Source organism: Mucor velutinosus (genome assembly GCF_035048745.1).
Source record: "Mucor velutinosus strain NIH1002 chromosome Unknown tig00001564, whole genome shotgun sequence".
NCBI lineage: Eukaryota > Fungi > Mucoromycota > Mucoromycetes > Mucorales > Mucoraceae > Mucor > Mucor velutinosus.
The window spans coordinates 2,073,920-2,089,927 of record NW_027041906.1 but is presented as its reverse complement, the minus strand read 5'-3'; the positions used below and the strand labels follow the sequence as shown (position 1 = coordinate 2,089,927).

Here is a 16,008-nt window from a genome sequence, read left to right as displayed (position 1 = left end):
TGGCAGCTGTACAGAAAACAGCGGTGTCAAAACGCCGTTCAGTTTATATTGGTTTTGTTACATTTTAATGGCTAGATTATATGACAACAATGTAGCGACTGGAAATCTGTTCATCTGTTTAGAAACCCTTCAAAGTAGGCAAACAATATTACTGGTATAAAGTCATTAGCATCAACATTGGGCCTGGAATAGTTGTTCCTCCTTTTTCTGCAAAATGCATAGTAAACTTTTGATTCTTTGCCACCACACCACAATAAAGCAGCAAGATATAGTCAAGCAGTTTTGAACACAAGGTGCTCCAACGCCCTGTCTATCGTTTCATTTTTTTTTGCATATATTTGTAATGGACAAGCTGCAAATTACTAACTCGCCTTACTGAAAGTGTGATCGAGGTAATACTTGCTTGTGCAGCCAGTGATGTATCATTTCTAAACAAAATTTTGCTTTTTTAATGTGAAATGTAACCCTCTGCTTGTTCTATTAGCAGAGAAAGGTCATAATAGATGTAAATCTCATGAAATGTCACACTCAATACAAATCAAAGGTAAAAAGGATCAACAAGTAGCAGTATTGCAGTGAGGTAAGAATCCTCTTTGCAACACGTTAACCTCAACAATGAAGATGTTTGTCCTGCCTTGGCCGCATACTTGATGCCAAGATACACCAAAATTAAAGGCATCAGAGGCGAAATGATGCAGTTTATAGCCACTCTCTTTTGTATGGTCAAAACAATCAAGAAAGTATCGACCTACAATGTAACATCCATCTTCATCCGGAATCTACTCACGCACAACATTGAATATAAGAAGTTTCAGACAGGAAATGCCCATTTTATCGCAACTGGGGACAGTTTCAAGAACGGCTGGAAGCAAGTATCACTGAAGTATTGTTACGCCTTTGCAAAGGGAGAAGTGAGCGGTATTTTTACCACCGAGTTTACAAGGAGATGGTCTTTTTGTCGCTATTAAATGAAAATGATGGGGATATCTTTAGTTACATGTACTATTTATTTACATCTGCACACAATCTAGTAGTCTTATATCTTGACCAACATTTGCTATTGACCAAGCAAATCACAAGTACATTGATTTCACTGGCTATATTGTTCAAGGTATCAAAGCCATACAGACAAGTTTTGATGTGTAGATCATGCGACGATTCCAAATGGGAATTCCGTATTGGCTAAAGTTGGGGCAACATTGAAAATGCCAATTCGGGCTGCCAAGTAATCCAAATAATCTTTCTCGTTTTCTTTCTTGTTTTGCATAAAAAATGTCCTTTAACGATTTGGAGCAGGGCCTTGGCTCTCCCAATACTTCTAGAATTACACCAAATACAACAGTTTTCGCATCAGGTAGGCTCTCATCAGCTTTCTATTTCAAAATTCTCCTTGTGTTCACAATGAATTATCTGCAGATGATGATCGACAGTATAAAGACCTAACACAGCGCATTGCACAACAGATATTTCATATCAATGGAAACATAAGCAACATTGAGCGACTTGTCAATCTCCTCGGTGGTCCTCGAGATACCAGCGAAATTCGCGGAAACTTGTAACATCTTTAGCGTCCATCATTTTGCGAGCATTGTTTCTCATAGTACTTTATAGACACGATGTTACGAACGCTACTCGTGACCTTATCAAAGACTCTACACAAGACTTTAAATCATTATCAACTTGCCAATCTCTGGATTCTAAAAAAACTGTAAGCTTATAACACTAGTCGATTGATATGGCAGTATATCTAATTCGATTTCTGAGTAGAGACAACGTAGACTAGAGCAACAGAAGTTATCAAAGGATTTCCAGAAGGTACTGTCCAGCTTCCAAAAAGCTCAGAGGTTATCTGCAAGTAAGCAGCGAGAATATGTCGATAAAGCAAAGGCAACAACTGTGATGCTTCAATCTCAAGCTGTGTAAGTCGAAAATATGCAAAGTCGAGGATGGAGTATGTAGTAACTTTGGAAATAGATCTAATGAGGAAGAGCTGGAAGAGGAACAGCATCATGGATCATTGATGGATACGCAACGCCAAATGCAATTAGAGGCTTTAGATAATGAGATCGAATATAATGCGCTCCTAATTACAGAGCGAGAGGACGAAATACTGAATATCGAGCAGGGTATAACTGAACTCAATGAAATTTTCCGCGATATGGGCATGCTGGTCAATGAACAAGAAAGCGGTATTCGTAAGTATCATCGACAGTGCATAAGGTATGTTATTGACTTGTATGTACAGAGAGTATCTATGGCAATGTGTTGAACATTGCACAAAATACCAGACAAGCCGCTGATGAGCTTGTGATTGCAAATCGTCATCAAAAAAGTGCAAGAAGAAACATGTGCTGCTTCCTCTTGATCATTACTATTGTGGGTTGCGTTTTAGCTCTCATTATTGTTATTGCAAAATAACAATAAAAACCTTTATTCAGTATAGTTTACGCTAGTTTCCTCTCTTCAGAAATGGACAGCGATCTCTCCATGACCTGATGAAGATACTTTTTGTTTGCCTCATCATCAGATAATGCCATATCCTCGTCGTCTTCATCACTGTCTTGTTCGAACCCTGTTAATAATGGGTCATTTTCGTATGTTGGAATCAAGTAGCGAGGATCTATCCAGAAAGAAGCGTCCATGGGCACAAATTCAGCAATGCAATTGCCTTGCTTAAAATGGTCTTCTAGATCAGTCTCGCTGTCCATGACTTTGCCGCAGGAAAAGCAAGTGCCAAGAGAGGATTGGTGTCGAATATAGTTGATCAATCTGATAATTTGATAGAAATCCAAATCTACAGTGTTTTATGTATGAATACCTGCAAAATAGCTGTCTTGAGCTGTCAGAATACGTACCTTTGGTTTTTTTGAGTTCAGTTAGATCAAAGCAATGTACTGTCTTCATGTGTTCCAATGCTTCTTTGGGTGAAGGCAGCACTTGCGTATCGAATAAGCACATGGTCGATTCCTGAACATCTTCCTCCCAATCTGCCCACGATCTACATGGGATGCATGAATACTCGTCTACCACAAAAAGGTCAATTTCACTTACTCGTCCTTCTTTTCATCTTCACTATCATAGTTGTCGTTTTCGAAACTCTCCCAATTCTTTCCAGGTTCTAAATAGTTGATCACATAGAATCGGTCGTACTGTCTGTTCTTGGAAGCAATCTTGAAATGCTTCTTCTTTCTCATGTGTTTGCGCAAAACAGCAGGGCTTGTAAAGGTTTTTTCACAGTATAAGCATTGAAGCCTACAAAACTATTAGATCTTTGATCTTATTCGACTAGAGAAACGCGCACTTACTTTGACAGCTTGGCTTCCAATGTATCGAGAAATTCATTGACATGCACCAAGTTGTCTGGTAATCCAATATTGAAGTTGTGTTCAGCAAACATGTGTTTGAATAAAATGGCTCTATACAATCAGTTTAGAATAGTGCTCATTCTATACATTTATATGGTAGTACCTGTTCTCACACACGATTTTGCAAAAGAGACATTTACGAGATGCTTTTGAATCGACTTCTCGCTCATCTTGCTGGGTCTTGAGCACCTCATTCTATTTGCATGCAAACGTTAACATCGTACCATACAGTGAATTAAGAGACATACCAATTTAGCACGTTGCATATCCTCTCTAATTTCCTTGTCCAAGACACATTTCTCGGGATCAATCACATATACTAATGGTTCCCGCTGTCAATTTTATCCAAAAAGCGTAAATCATGACAAACCTACCTTCTCTATTATCAGATGACTCCAATTGAGCGTACTCGGTAACAGGCTTTGCTGCCAGTTCCTTTGACCATCTAGCCAAGTAAGCGTCTAAAGCCATATACATATGGTGTAGGTTCTTGAACATGAGTTTATGCTCTCCTTTCAGATGCTTGACTAAGGAAGTTGTGTCGAGAAACGGGATTGGAGAATCGCAATCACTGAAAGGGCAGGATACAACGATGGTGGTGTGATAGGGAGGAACAGGAAGATCGATAGGGTCCACTTGTCCGTCCTCCTCTTCTTCATCGGAATCGTCGTCGTCAGCTGCTGCATGGAATGGATTGGAAGAAGCAGCAGTAACATGACCATGATGATGGCTACGGGCGTTTGGTTTAGCAGATCGGGTAGTGTTGGTTGAAGGAGTGCTAGATGACTTCTTGTGGTTGTTGCCATTCTTTGCGAGCTGCTGTTTGGGTGCATTGATTTTGTGTCGAGACTTGCGTCGAGATTTCGAAGCTTGTTGTGAAGGAGCAGCATGTGCGTTCTTGGCAGCAGACCCATTTGAAGTATCTGCTGGTGCTGGATGCGCATGCTTGTTACTTGTAACTGTGTGCCACTCGCCGTCGTCAGCCATAGGTGTTGTTGGTTCAAAGAGATGGAAAGAAAAGAATCGAATGGAAAATTTGTTTTTTCTATTCGAGTCATGGAACTGAAATGAAAGTTTTTCTATGCGTTTCTCCGCAATAACTTATGATTGGTTTGATCGCATTAACACTAGCATTTGAAGGGCTCTATAAGCGTAAGAAAGATGCTCAAGTAGTAAAGCTGTGTACACTGACATTTTGTAAAACTTCAGGCGCAATACGTTTGTTTTCCATGTCATGATTTGTATCAGAATGCTCTCAGTAACTCATCCCGGTGTATGCGGCCAAGAGCATGATTTGACACTTGATATCCATAGGCTCGTATCGAATGCAATACTTGAATAGCCAACCCCCCCAGGCTATTACAGACTAATACCGTTTCCGTGGATAATCTGCCACATTCGATAAAAGCACTCACACATGCACAATCCATATAAACCAAGCAAATATACTTTTTATTCATCTCCTTCCATCCAAGTCTTGAAACATCTACTCTACAACCTTAGCAAGGATCTCAGAATCACGGAACAAAAGGTATTCCTGTTTGCACAGGTACAGTTAGTTACTCGGTCTGTCAAATCTACCGGAGCTTACCTCTCCCAAAACCTTGACAGGGCTACCGCCAAAAGGAGGAAGAATGACCTTATCACCAGCATTCACTTGGAGAGGGATATGACCACCTTCCTTGTTGAGGGCGCCCTTACCAACAGCAACAACATAGGCTTCATTGATGGCCTCTTGAGCCTTCTCAGGGATGAAGATACCAGTAGAAGTTTTCTATATAAGCGATAGTCAGCATCCACATGTCATCTCTTATACAGCGTATGCTCACTTCAACAGGCTTGATGCGTTGAACCAAAACGCGGTCAAGAAGAGGGACAATGCTCTTGAGCTTGTTTGTAGCAGACTATCGTTATTTGCCTTGTCAATATATGATCACTTTATTGATACATGTCAACTGCTTACCATTTAGTTAAATAAAGTGAAAGAAAGACGCTTTTATCGAAATTGTTTGTCCTGCGAGCTGAAATGCTCTCAGGGTTGACCAATGGAATGCCATTCTATAAAACTGGCTCAGATTACATTCTCATTATTGTCGTTGAATGCAATTTCTCGCCATCCAGGTGACGCGGGATTGAATCAACCGAGAACAATGAGGAGGCAGGGAGAAGCATTGAAAAGCGAGCACGATACACTTTTTTTCGTAGATATTAGACAATTTTCTTAGTAAACACTTGCCTGAAAATGCGAGATCATATGATATCAATGCAGGCATCTGTATTGTAGATTAGACAGCATTAGAGAGATTTTTTGACAAAAATCACCATTATTAAGTTCCGATTCCCTCTCTCTCTCTCTCTATTTCTCGCTTTTTCTTATCTCTCGGCATGCTTAAAAAGAATTTAGTTAACCTTATTACACATTGGTGTCCATCAAACATATTATCAAGAGATGGTAATGCGAAAAAGTTTTGTCTCATCGTTCTAAATCAACCTATCAATCATGTCGATGCATTCCACAGACTATGGAGTAACGGTAAAGTTCATATAAACAAAGTGTCAAAACACTTGAAGCTTAAATTTCTCTGTCATGGCATAGCAACCTACAAATTTGTCGCTGATGGAGGATCCAATAGACTGTATGACGCGTTCAAACATGATCAAGAGGCACTAGCACAGTGAGTACCAACTGACAAGGCAAATGCACCGAGCAAACGACTGATGAGTGCATATCAGATATATTCCAGACGAAATTAGAGGTGATTTGGATTCCATTAGACCTGATGTTCGAGCATATTATGAATCCAAGGTAACATGGGCAGTCAAAGAGAAAGAAGGGGTATCAAGGCTGATATTAATATCTACCATCGGAAGAGCGTCAAAATTACCAAAGTGAGCGATCAAGATTCAACGGATTTCATGAAGTGTGTGGCTCTCTTGAATGAAAAAGAAAAGGAAAGAGGACAAATTGTAAGAATTGAAAGAGGAAAACGGGCTGGGAGTTGCATAAATATTTATAGAGTTCTATTCCACAGTTCGATATCGTTGCGACACCAGCACTAGGAGGCAGATTTGACCAAACAATAGCCAGTATCAACATGCTATACATGCTCAAAGACGAAATTGAGAGACGGTTCATTCTAGTGAGTGATGAGAATCTGACCATGTTGTTAGATAAAGTAGGTGTTTATACAGCAACATATTTGGAATTTGTTTGCTTACAGCTTGTTCAATTTTTAGGGAACACACCAAATACATTGTCAGCTGGACCTGGAAGGTATAGTAACACAACCATGATGGGGGGGGAGGCATCAGCAGCAGACAGGAAAGCTTACACCAAACATTAGGTCCGACCTGTGGTGTAATGCCAATTGGATCGCCTGCTACGCTTACAACAAAAGGATTAAAATGGGATATGGGTAAAAAATACGAATTGAAGCAGCTCCAAATGTGATTACATCCTTCTCATTCATTTTTTATTTCTCCTACCAGACAATCTAAAGTGTGAATTTGGCGGCATGGTCAGCACATCGAATGCCGTAGATAACGACATGGTAGAGATAGTGACAGATGCTCCTGTTGTATGGACAATTGAGATCAATCTTTTGAAATAAATAGATACAATAGGTCCCATCGCATTTTGGATTTTGCACCATTTAGACTCAGTAGACCAGAGGGGCGGGGATAAGTCTCCTCTTGGACTTTCCCCATGAGAATAAGAACCATCCAGAGATGGGGAATCTTTCTTTCTTTCTCTTCCAAGTCATTCTCTCTAAAAATAACCATAAGTCATGAACGGCATTGATCCTCCAAATCCACAGCAAATGGCTACCAATTCTTCATGTTTGCTTGCTCCCGAAATCCAGCCATTTGAACCTCAGGCCGAAGACATCTTGACTGATGAGGATTTGCTTGATCTTTTCAGAATTGTCAAGCAGGTTCTAAGAAAGAATCCTGACTCTGAAAAGCTGGCAAAGCTGTTGTTTTGCATGTCTTATGCCTTGGGCGACCATATCAAATTCAGCAAGCCATGTCATGAAGATCGCATTGTGTTTCGAGACAATCAGTCAGCCGTGCACTCAGTACGCTTGCCCAGCACCAGCTCCTGCTGTGTAAACGCAAGCTCTTCCAGCCATCACAAACACCAACATCGAGCTTCTACCTCGACTGCTACGTTCAGCCTGAATCACCCCCTGAATGACAGTATTTCCTCAATGACCAAACCTGAAAAAGACAGTGTACAAAAGTGGATTGAGTCCTCCTCTGTCGCATCGACAGCATCGCCATCTCCCGTCTCGCCTTTGATTCGCTTACCTTCTGTATCTTACTTGACCAACAGCCAGCCCTTAACATCGACTACCACTGCTTCTACCACTAACGTTGCACCCACAAATACGACCAATTTATCCGAGATCTCCAATGACAATACGTCGACAGATGTCTATTCAGTTCGCCCCTATACAAACTTTCGCCCATTATACTCTACATCTGCTTCGCCTGGAGCAAATCATACAAGCAGCCCTACAATTGCTTCTTCTACTATGGCAGTAGCAGCAACTTTGCATTCGCCTATTGTGAACCGACATTCACCCTCTATACCCTCCCCTTCTGCCTCTCACCATGTATCACAACACCAGCAGCATTCAACAGTGGAAGTCTCGGATTTATCCATGTCTCATCCTGATGCATCATCCAACGGAACAGCAGAACGCTATCACCAATCGACTAGCAACACGATTCAGCACCCAGCGAGCGCAGAAGTTGTGATGGAGCCTCAACAAAGAGGCTTCTACTATCAGGATGGAAGAATCGCTCGAGAGCCTGTTTTACTACAACGCTATGCTGAACAAGGCATCTTGACACAAGCTTCATTGATGCGAAAACGTAAACGACACTCTGCTGATGCCAATTCACCTTATGAAGTCTCTAATCTACCAGTGCCAACAAAGAAGCCCAAGATTCCTCATCGACATGGTGAATTTGAGCAAAGACGTAAGTATATATAAAAAGGTTTAAAGTGGCTCTTCATCTCATCGTGAAACATCAACTAGGTGACGATATCATCAACCGTATGCGAAGTATTACCATGGCAGATTTGGAGCAAAAAGCACAACGATTACCAAATCAATTCACACTCGCTATTGATGAATCTGTGACATTGGCAGAGAACAACTTGTCAGCCACAGTGTCCAACGGATCCATGTCTCAGGAACAGCTTGTTGAACTATTGGAGCCAGCGCTACGCATTCTCACGAACCATTCCAACATGAAGCCCCATCTAGACAACGGCATGAATCAAAACGGCATCTACTACAATTCTGACTACTTTAGACTTTACCTGGCATTTGAGCAGTTTCAACGCACCTTTGCCATCTTGTTCCCCAACGAGGTAATGAAGGTGCCTGAAACAGCAGGAGCAGGCAATGCGGACAGTGACACCACAGCGAGCACGGCGACGACGGCAGCAGCAACAGAGAGAGACAAAGATCGTGAGCGAAATGCCAACATGAAAGCATACAGAGTCTGGATCGAGCCATTACTGACCGAGACCAACTGGGCAGCATTTAGAAGAAACATTGTGGTCGGCGAACGTATGATGCAACTCACCAAGCTTGTTGGACAGGGCGTGCTGCTCATGACCAAGGAGCTCAGTGGATCCAAGCTACATCTCACATTTACCAACAGTGAGTGGGACGAATTTATCAATGGACTTCAGTCTGGACGGTGGGACCAGACAATTGAGTGGGAAAATGGTCAAAAGAAGCAATTTGGCAATACAAAATCATTATTAGTCTCTGAATTACAGCTGAAATTCGCAACTCATTTCTGGTTTTATCCTGACGGCTCCATGGTCTCGTCAAAGGAGCGTCGTCTCGTCATTCATGCGTCTACTGTGACCAACAACAATACCAGCAACACTATGCTCTTACATCGAAATTCCATGGGAGGTCCTTCCAGTCTTATGCATACTCATCATCCGCAACATCAGCAGCAGCAGCAGCAACATCTTCATACGCATCATTGAATCTATACTATAAAATATGTCAACTTATTACGTAATAAAAACGAGGAGGAAATGGGGGGATCAGCCAGAAGAGGAGGCCCCATCACCGTTTCTTGTGTACATATAACATATATATCAAATGGCTGTATAGTACAAACAAAATTAGCTTGTAGTATTTGTATTGGTTCCCCTTTTGTTTGAAATGGGATTTTAAGTTCTTCTCCGTTCCAAATGAGCCTTGTTAAACGGCTATCCATCTTGCTGTCATGTCTGTAAATATGATACCAAATATTAAAACACATATATGCATTGACAGCAACCTGCTCGCATAAATTATAACCAGTATATCTGTCGATTATACATGGTATATTCCATGTCGATCACGCTACTATGTGCACTTCATATAAACAAGGTTATATAAATAGCAAAAGAGACAAACTTACATGCGCATGCGACCATTCTTCTTGTATCACAGAGCCCATACAGTTATATCATTTAACTCTACTTACCAATATGCTTGAAAGATGTCCGTGTGTGGAGCAAGAATAACCTCGGCTTAGGGCCATGACCGAATAAAAATACGTAGGTTAATAGAATGACCGTATTTCCAATGTTACATGCAACTCTCTGCATGAGAAATTTTGGTAATAAAACTTGCTAAAAGCAGCCATTGTTCAGAAACAAGTTTAACCGATGATAATGATCGTGAAGAGAGTTGTTACTAACGTGGCTGGTCCAGTAGTAATCTTACAGAATAGCTTTCTCGGGTATGCGAAAAAGTTTTCTTTTGGAACTTCTCTCACCCCCCCTCCCCCGTTTGTTCAATATCTTATCATTATACCTATATGGCAAGTGTATGTAACGTTCAATTTTCTCTCTCCTAGTCTTTTAGCACGTCAACGTTCCGTTTCTCCAGCTATTAAGAGTGTGGGATTTATACTCCATATTCTAAATATTCACAATACTCAAAATGAAAAAATCTGGACATCTGATGTAGAGAATAGACGGTATCTTTAGGCCTTGTGTAATGATCAGAATCATCTCCAATAGCTATGAACTTAAATCTGTGCAACCAGCCTAATATGTTTGTTTGTCAGATAAAAGAGCCATCGTTACATGTGAGCACAAACTTTTATTTGGGGGTGTGGGAGGACCAAGAAAAGTGAGAGTGAGATAAAATATGAAAAACCACGTTTTATATCTAGTGATGTGGTGCTGATGATGCTGATTGTGAGAATAAAACTACAAACAATGTTGCCAATGAGTACTACTCTACTGCGAATTTCATATATTCACATGCAACTCATACATGCATGAGCCATTTTATTAAGTTTAGACCATGACACTATACATTATAGTCCAAACGTTACTAGTTATTACCAATGAGGGTAATAGTACCAAACGCAGCAAAAAGAGAATCTAGCCTTCAAACATATTCATTCATCATATTATAATAAATGCTCTGTCCCTAAGCACTTTTACATCCCTAATAATATGGAAAATGAGTTTCAAGGCACCTGTCAGGCCTGGCTCATATATGATAAGCCAGCCCCACAAGTTAAAATAAATTCAAACCCAAACCCACAGTCTGTTCTAGATTGGCCAAATCTTGATGGTTTTGGACTCGATTGAACTATTTTAGCAGATTCGACTAAGTATAATATGATGATCACTGCATGCTTCCTTAAGCTTTCCTGGAGTACTTTTCAAGGCGGATCCAATGGTACCAAGTAAGATAGATGTTTTAAACAAACGTATTGAATAATTTACGAAGATATGAAAAGCGGTTTCTGGCCAATATGTCAATTTTTTACATATCAAGGTCCCACAAAGATGATTTTAGGAATTACGTTGGATCGATAGAAACATTTTGATTTAAGGTATACCATAGTAAAAGTTTTCATTGTCAAGGTAAAAAACGCAATCGTTTGATTTTCGATGAAAACCATGAGGGGTACCTCATGCTTTTTGGTCGATTTTTGGCCATGTTTTTTTGATCCCAAAAAAAGTTGAGCAAAGAGGTCAGAAAGTAACTGCCAGATGAGAGCAACTATTTGGAACTATTTTGACGATATAAAGCGGCCTTAAACGCGAGAAAACGCAGCACAAATGCACTCAGATTTTGCTGTATTAGGCACACTCTTGACTAAAAAGGAATAATATTTGTATGATACTTGCCCGAATATGAAATAGCTGCGTGTATATGGAAGTAAAGCATTACATAAGAATCAGATAGACATATAATATGAAGCGTCTTTATGTGTAAGTGGAGGATCAAAATGAAAGTAGCAGTATTTTGAAAAGATTCGCAAGAGCAATCAGTAGCATGAGCTCCCGCAGCGTAGGTTGGTTCTCTACCTTTGCTTCGCTTCGGTGAGAACCATCCGAAGCATAAACTTTCATAGGATTAGTGATTTTATATCAATCAACAATCAGGGTTCTTCTAACATTTTAGTTATATTAATTTTGCGATATTAGCCAAAGACCCGCGGCAGCGCGAGCCGTTTGAACATAGGTTGGTTTACACCGGAGCGAAGCGTAGGCCAGGAAACCATCTGAAGTGTCGAATGGCCCGTATGAGATAACAAGAATTATCTTCTTTTTGCAAGAGACACATGTGTTTCACACAGACTACTTCATCTACAGTCGCTCAGGGAACAATATTATTGTAGATCACATGTAGAGCATCACAAATGTATTTTATTAAAGTGGTTTTGGCTCATTGCTGCTATCAGAATATAACATAACTCTGCTCCAATAAGCACATTACTATTCAGAAGTTGTTGCCATCAAGTCTATTCTCCCTAAAACTTTGCAGAATCATCGTGATACTTGGATAGCTTTTATCAAAAACTCAAAGTTTAGTGCAACAAGGGTCGCTCATCAGGAATATCAGAACACATTTCACACATTTGTATATATATATTAAACAACATTTGCAATCAATTTCAGAATGTCAAATGTAGGCTATACAAAACTAAGCGCGTTTAGTTTATCCTGTTTACAATAGACACACTCAATGGGCAAATGTTTTGGTGCAACATTTTCCACGATATCGTGCATAAATGCGATTGAGAACTTCTCAATTGCTTGCACTTAAATTGTGCTAAATACGAACTGGTTCAGCCACGTTACGGAACTGTATCTTACTCATATCTCACACCTCTTTCTGTATCTCATTTTCATTTGCAGTCAATATGTCAGAGATGTTGAACTGATAGTTAAGTGTGTGGATAAATGTATTGGATCCGTTATTATCCCAGCTTTCATTGTCATTTCATATTTCGTTCTGCTCAATAGGTCATTGGAGCGTTGTATCACTGCAAAGAGGCTGACAGAAGAAATACGGTATACCAAGACTCACTACAACATAAAGTGCAACGGACTCTCGACGAGACTATTTTCTGCAAAATTTCACGTTTTATCAATAAGAAAGCTCGAATTCGTTCTACGGCAATAAGCTGGCCGGCAATATATATGAAAAAGTGGGTTGACCTTTTCCAGATGACGATACTGTAATATCCCCATAAGGAGTTGTTATTGTGGAGTATGTACACGTACTCCCAATTCAATTATAAATGCATTGGTGCATTACTAATCTTCACTCTGACGAAAAACGGAAACCTGGATCTATCATCTGGACAGCATCTAATAGTTGTACATTGGATTAAGTAATTGAGAAACGACAAGAAGATGCATGGAAGAAAATGCTGATGTAAACCACTCATTGCAGATTGCATTATCAAAGAGGGGATGGTCAGAAATGAGGAAATAAATATCATGCCAATCAAGCAGCCACCAGGATCGGTTATAGGTTTCATAAATTTCACAAGAAATTCAAGCGATTTTCAGAATGTCAATTGCTAATTACACATTTACCAAGGCAAGACATGAAATACACTGAGTTTCCCGGGATTGTAACATAATGGCATGATTATCGGTGCTTGCTGCATGCTCCGTGGATTAACGTATAAGCATTTATCTAACAAGAGTGCCATTTCAAGACTATGGATTGCAAAAAAAACGCTCCATTGTTAATTAAATCAATTTCGCTATGATTGAAGTGAAGCAAGCCACTGTTGAAGAATGCCACAAACGTTACTAGAAGGCAAACACACAGAATCTACAAAAAGCGGTTAATCATTATTTCCATGTTGATCGGGATTTAGGCAAGCCAACATGGGGGGAGGGGAAAAGATGGGTTAAATAAGCCGAAAAGTTTTATACATGATAACCCACTTTGTGGTTTTCGTCTTTCGATCCCGAATGTCTGTCAACTGTAGAAAAAAGTCCCTGTAAAAGAGTAAAATATATTTTATCCATCATCTGCTGCAAGTAAATCCTTGACATTTGGACATCATCCATTGTCATGAGGTACGTTTATATATACAGAACTTCTATGCTGTTTTCCTTAGTTTTGAAGATTAAGCTCAGGAACCATGATTTATAAGCTTGTCATGCTTTCATTTTATTATGTAATTTAAACACAAGTTTGAAGGAGAACGAGGGGAATATGTAGAGAAGAGGGGAGCGGATCTACGATGATCGAATTAAAGTTATAGTATCACAAAACTTTAGCATGAATAGAGTGGGCCGAGCTTATATGAAGATTAAAAGGACATTGCGAGTGCAACACTAAATGTAAAGGGTTCATTGTAAGGCATGTCGATATTCTGAAAACTATGTAGGTTTCCACGCGGGTCCCTTTTCATATCCCTCCTTCTCCTCTATCTCTGGCTCCTCTCCTCCTATGCCACATTGTCACTGAGCTGTCTTCCCTTTGACATTCATATTTAGCATTGATTTGTTTTTTTTATAGACATACGCGCTATATAAGGTATGTCAAATTGTCTCTAACCCTTTTCTTCCTCTTCTGATGCCTCCCTCTCCCCCACCTTCACGCCCCCCCCCCCTGCTGCTCATGCTCCTGCTATGAGAGCATCAGATGTTTTAGTGTTTTCTTAATGAACATACAGATCTATTATCCGCAATACGCTCTGTTATCGCGAAATCACAGCAAGACACTTTAAATCAAAATATCTAAATATGGGCAATTGAATGAGCCTGATAGCCATTTAAGCGATCACCCATATAAATACGACATAATTTAAAAGAAATATCCTATTTTTCCTCTCTTTGTCATATATATATAAGCATTCATCATTATCAAAGCTCTTTCTCCTTGTTTTTTTTATCTCTATATACATTTATATCATCAATTTCTTTTATATAGATTGCCCCTATTCGACTCCTTTTTTTTTATTCTTTGTTTCTGCAATTCCATGTCTATATAAATTTCCCAATTTCCTTGCATTGACTCTATATCCATTATTCTCTTCTTCTTTCTCTACTTGAATTTATACAAAAAAAAATGAATGCTTGTTCTGTTCGACGTGGTAACGAAAAGGTAGCCGATAAACCTCGTCCTTACCAATGCCCAATGTGTCCAAAGGCCTTTGTCAGATTGGAACATCGTACTCGACATATTAGAACTCATACCGGCGAGAAGCCTCATGCTTGTTCTTTTCCAAATTGTGAGAAGCGATTCTCCCGCTCTGACGAGCTCACTCGCCATGCTCGTATTCACATCTCACCATCAAAGCGTAACAGAGAAAGAAGAATCAACAGCACAGTCATTCGACCCATGGTACTACCCATTCAATCGAACGCAATGCCGCCCTATCAACCTCTGTCATCCAGTCCAGTTCAATTAAAGCAACAACACCAATCTAGATCATACTCCACTGACTATTGCCCCTCCTCAGCCTCTTTATCAGATTCTGAAAGCGAGCACATTTGCACACCAGATAGCTCTCCTACACTAGGTCCATCATTCAAGCATCAAAAATCCAATTTGACATTACCTCCTCTTTTGATAGGCACCGCTCATCCCAACCATTGCCATGTGCTGCCCTCTGCAAACCATTATTCTCCTATACTGACATCTCCTCATCCTCAACCACACGTTCCACACTCTGAGTTACATTTACCGTCTATCAAGTTCTTGCTTGAGTAGAATAAATTTGTGTGTATATAAAAGCATCTTTTTGTAAATAAACTCTCATCATTCCTAATATAATGTATACCGCATGACACATGTATTACCTTGGGCGAGAATGAACTATCACACACACACACACACACACACACACGCACACACCACATAGGAGCACAGAGATCGTTTATTCGTGCATTCATTTATTCTGTCTTGACCCCGTTCAATATGGGTTGGATCACCACTCTCTGAAATGAGATAGATTTGCAGAATGACAACGATAAATACTCCGTGTATCGTGAGCAGAAGTATTGCTATCATTAAGAAATTGCATCTCGCTGTAAAGGCTCGGATATAAGCATTAATTTAGAGCCTCGTTCATAGATCCATGGCACAAATGTTTTGTCTCACGCAAATAACAGTGGCCACTGATTTACACGCGGTTGCTATTTTGTGTATTTGAGAGCTAGATGAGTAAAGACAGCATCTCCCTTTCATATCAACTACTACTATGTGTCTAAATATATCAGGTCAGCACATATTGCTTATATGACATGTCAATTCCATGAGGATCCAGAGCAATGATTTAAGCTTTATGGTGATCAGGCCCAACCTTGGTAATGTTTCACAGCATCAATAAATATGTA

The 16,008-nt window shown here is 40.0% G+C and overlaps 6 protein-coding genes across 6 annotated transcripts; 4 read left to right on the top strand and 2 right to left on the bottom strand.

The window, feature by feature from the left end:
* Window positions 1–1,272: 1,272 nt before the first annotated feature.
* ATC70_010971 (uncharacterized protein) lies at window positions 1,273–2,418 on the top strand (the record flags this gene model as incomplete). The annotated part of the gene is made up of 6 exons (XM_064830174.1): window positions 1,273–1,354; window positions 1,417–1,555; window positions 1,612–1,708; window positions 1,768–1,919; window positions 1,975–2,195; window positions 2,246–2,418. 6 exons carry the CDS (start codon window positions 1,273–1,275, stop codon window positions 2,416–2,418), a joined length of 864 nt encoding a protein of 287 aa, XP_064682676.1.
* Window positions 2,419–2,444: 26 nt separating this feature from the next.
* Window positions 2,445–4,352, bottom strand: ATC70_010970 (uncharacterized protein; the record flags this gene model as incomplete). Its single annotated transcript, XM_064830173.1, has 7 exons — window positions 2,445–2,794; window positions 2,856–2,998; window positions 3,052–3,252; window positions 3,306–3,416; window positions 3,469–3,560; window positions 3,614–3,684; window positions 3,740–4,352. The coding sequence occupies 7 exons, from the start codon at window positions 4,350–4,352 to the stop codon at window positions 2,445–2,447; spliced, it is 1,581 nt and encodes a 526-aa protein (XP_064682675.1).
* Window positions 4,353–4,851: 499 nt separating this feature from the next.
* On the bottom strand, window positions 4,852–5,331 carry ATC70_010969 (uncharacterized protein; the record flags this gene model as incomplete). Its single annotated transcript, XM_064830172.1, has 4 exons — window positions 4,852–4,902; window positions 4,957–5,139; window positions 5,195–5,269; window positions 5,329–5,331. The coding sequence occupies 4 exons, from the start codon at window positions 5,329–5,331 to the stop codon at window positions 4,852–4,854; spliced, it is 312 nt and encodes a 103-aa protein (XP_064682674.1).
* A 419-nt stretch (window positions 5,332–5,750) lies between these two features.
* Window positions 5,751–6,976, top strand: APL6 (AP-3 complex subunit beta; the record flags this gene model as incomplete). The annotated part of the gene is made up of 8 exons (XM_064830171.1): window positions 5,751–5,898; window positions 5,962–6,040; window positions 6,099–6,171; window positions 6,237–6,332; window positions 6,398–6,541; window positions 6,603–6,639; window positions 6,710–6,781; window positions 6,855–6,976. 8 exons carry the CDS (start codon window positions 5,751–5,753, stop codon window positions 6,974–6,976), a joined length of 771 nt encoding a protein of 256 aa, XP_064682673.1.
* Window positions 6,977–7,153: 177 nt separating this feature from the next.
* Window positions 7,154–9,387, top strand: ATC70_010967 (uncharacterized protein; the record flags this gene model as incomplete). The annotated part of the gene is made up of 2 exons (XM_064830170.1): window positions 7,154–8,354; window positions 8,414–9,387. The coding sequence occupies 2 exons, from the start codon at window positions 7,154–7,156 to the stop codon at window positions 9,385–9,387; spliced, it is 2,175 nt and encodes a 724-aa protein (XP_064682672.1).
* A 5,350-nt stretch (window positions 9,388–14,737) lies between these two features.
* Window positions 14,738–15,382, top strand: ATC70_010966 (uncharacterized protein; the record flags this gene model as incomplete). Its single annotated transcript, XM_064830169.1, has 1 exon — window positions 14,738–15,382. One exon carries the CDS (start codon window positions 14,738–14,740, stop codon window positions 15,380–15,382), a length of 645 nt encoding a protein of 214 aa, XP_064682671.1.
* Window positions 15,383–16,008: the final 626 nt, after the last annotated feature.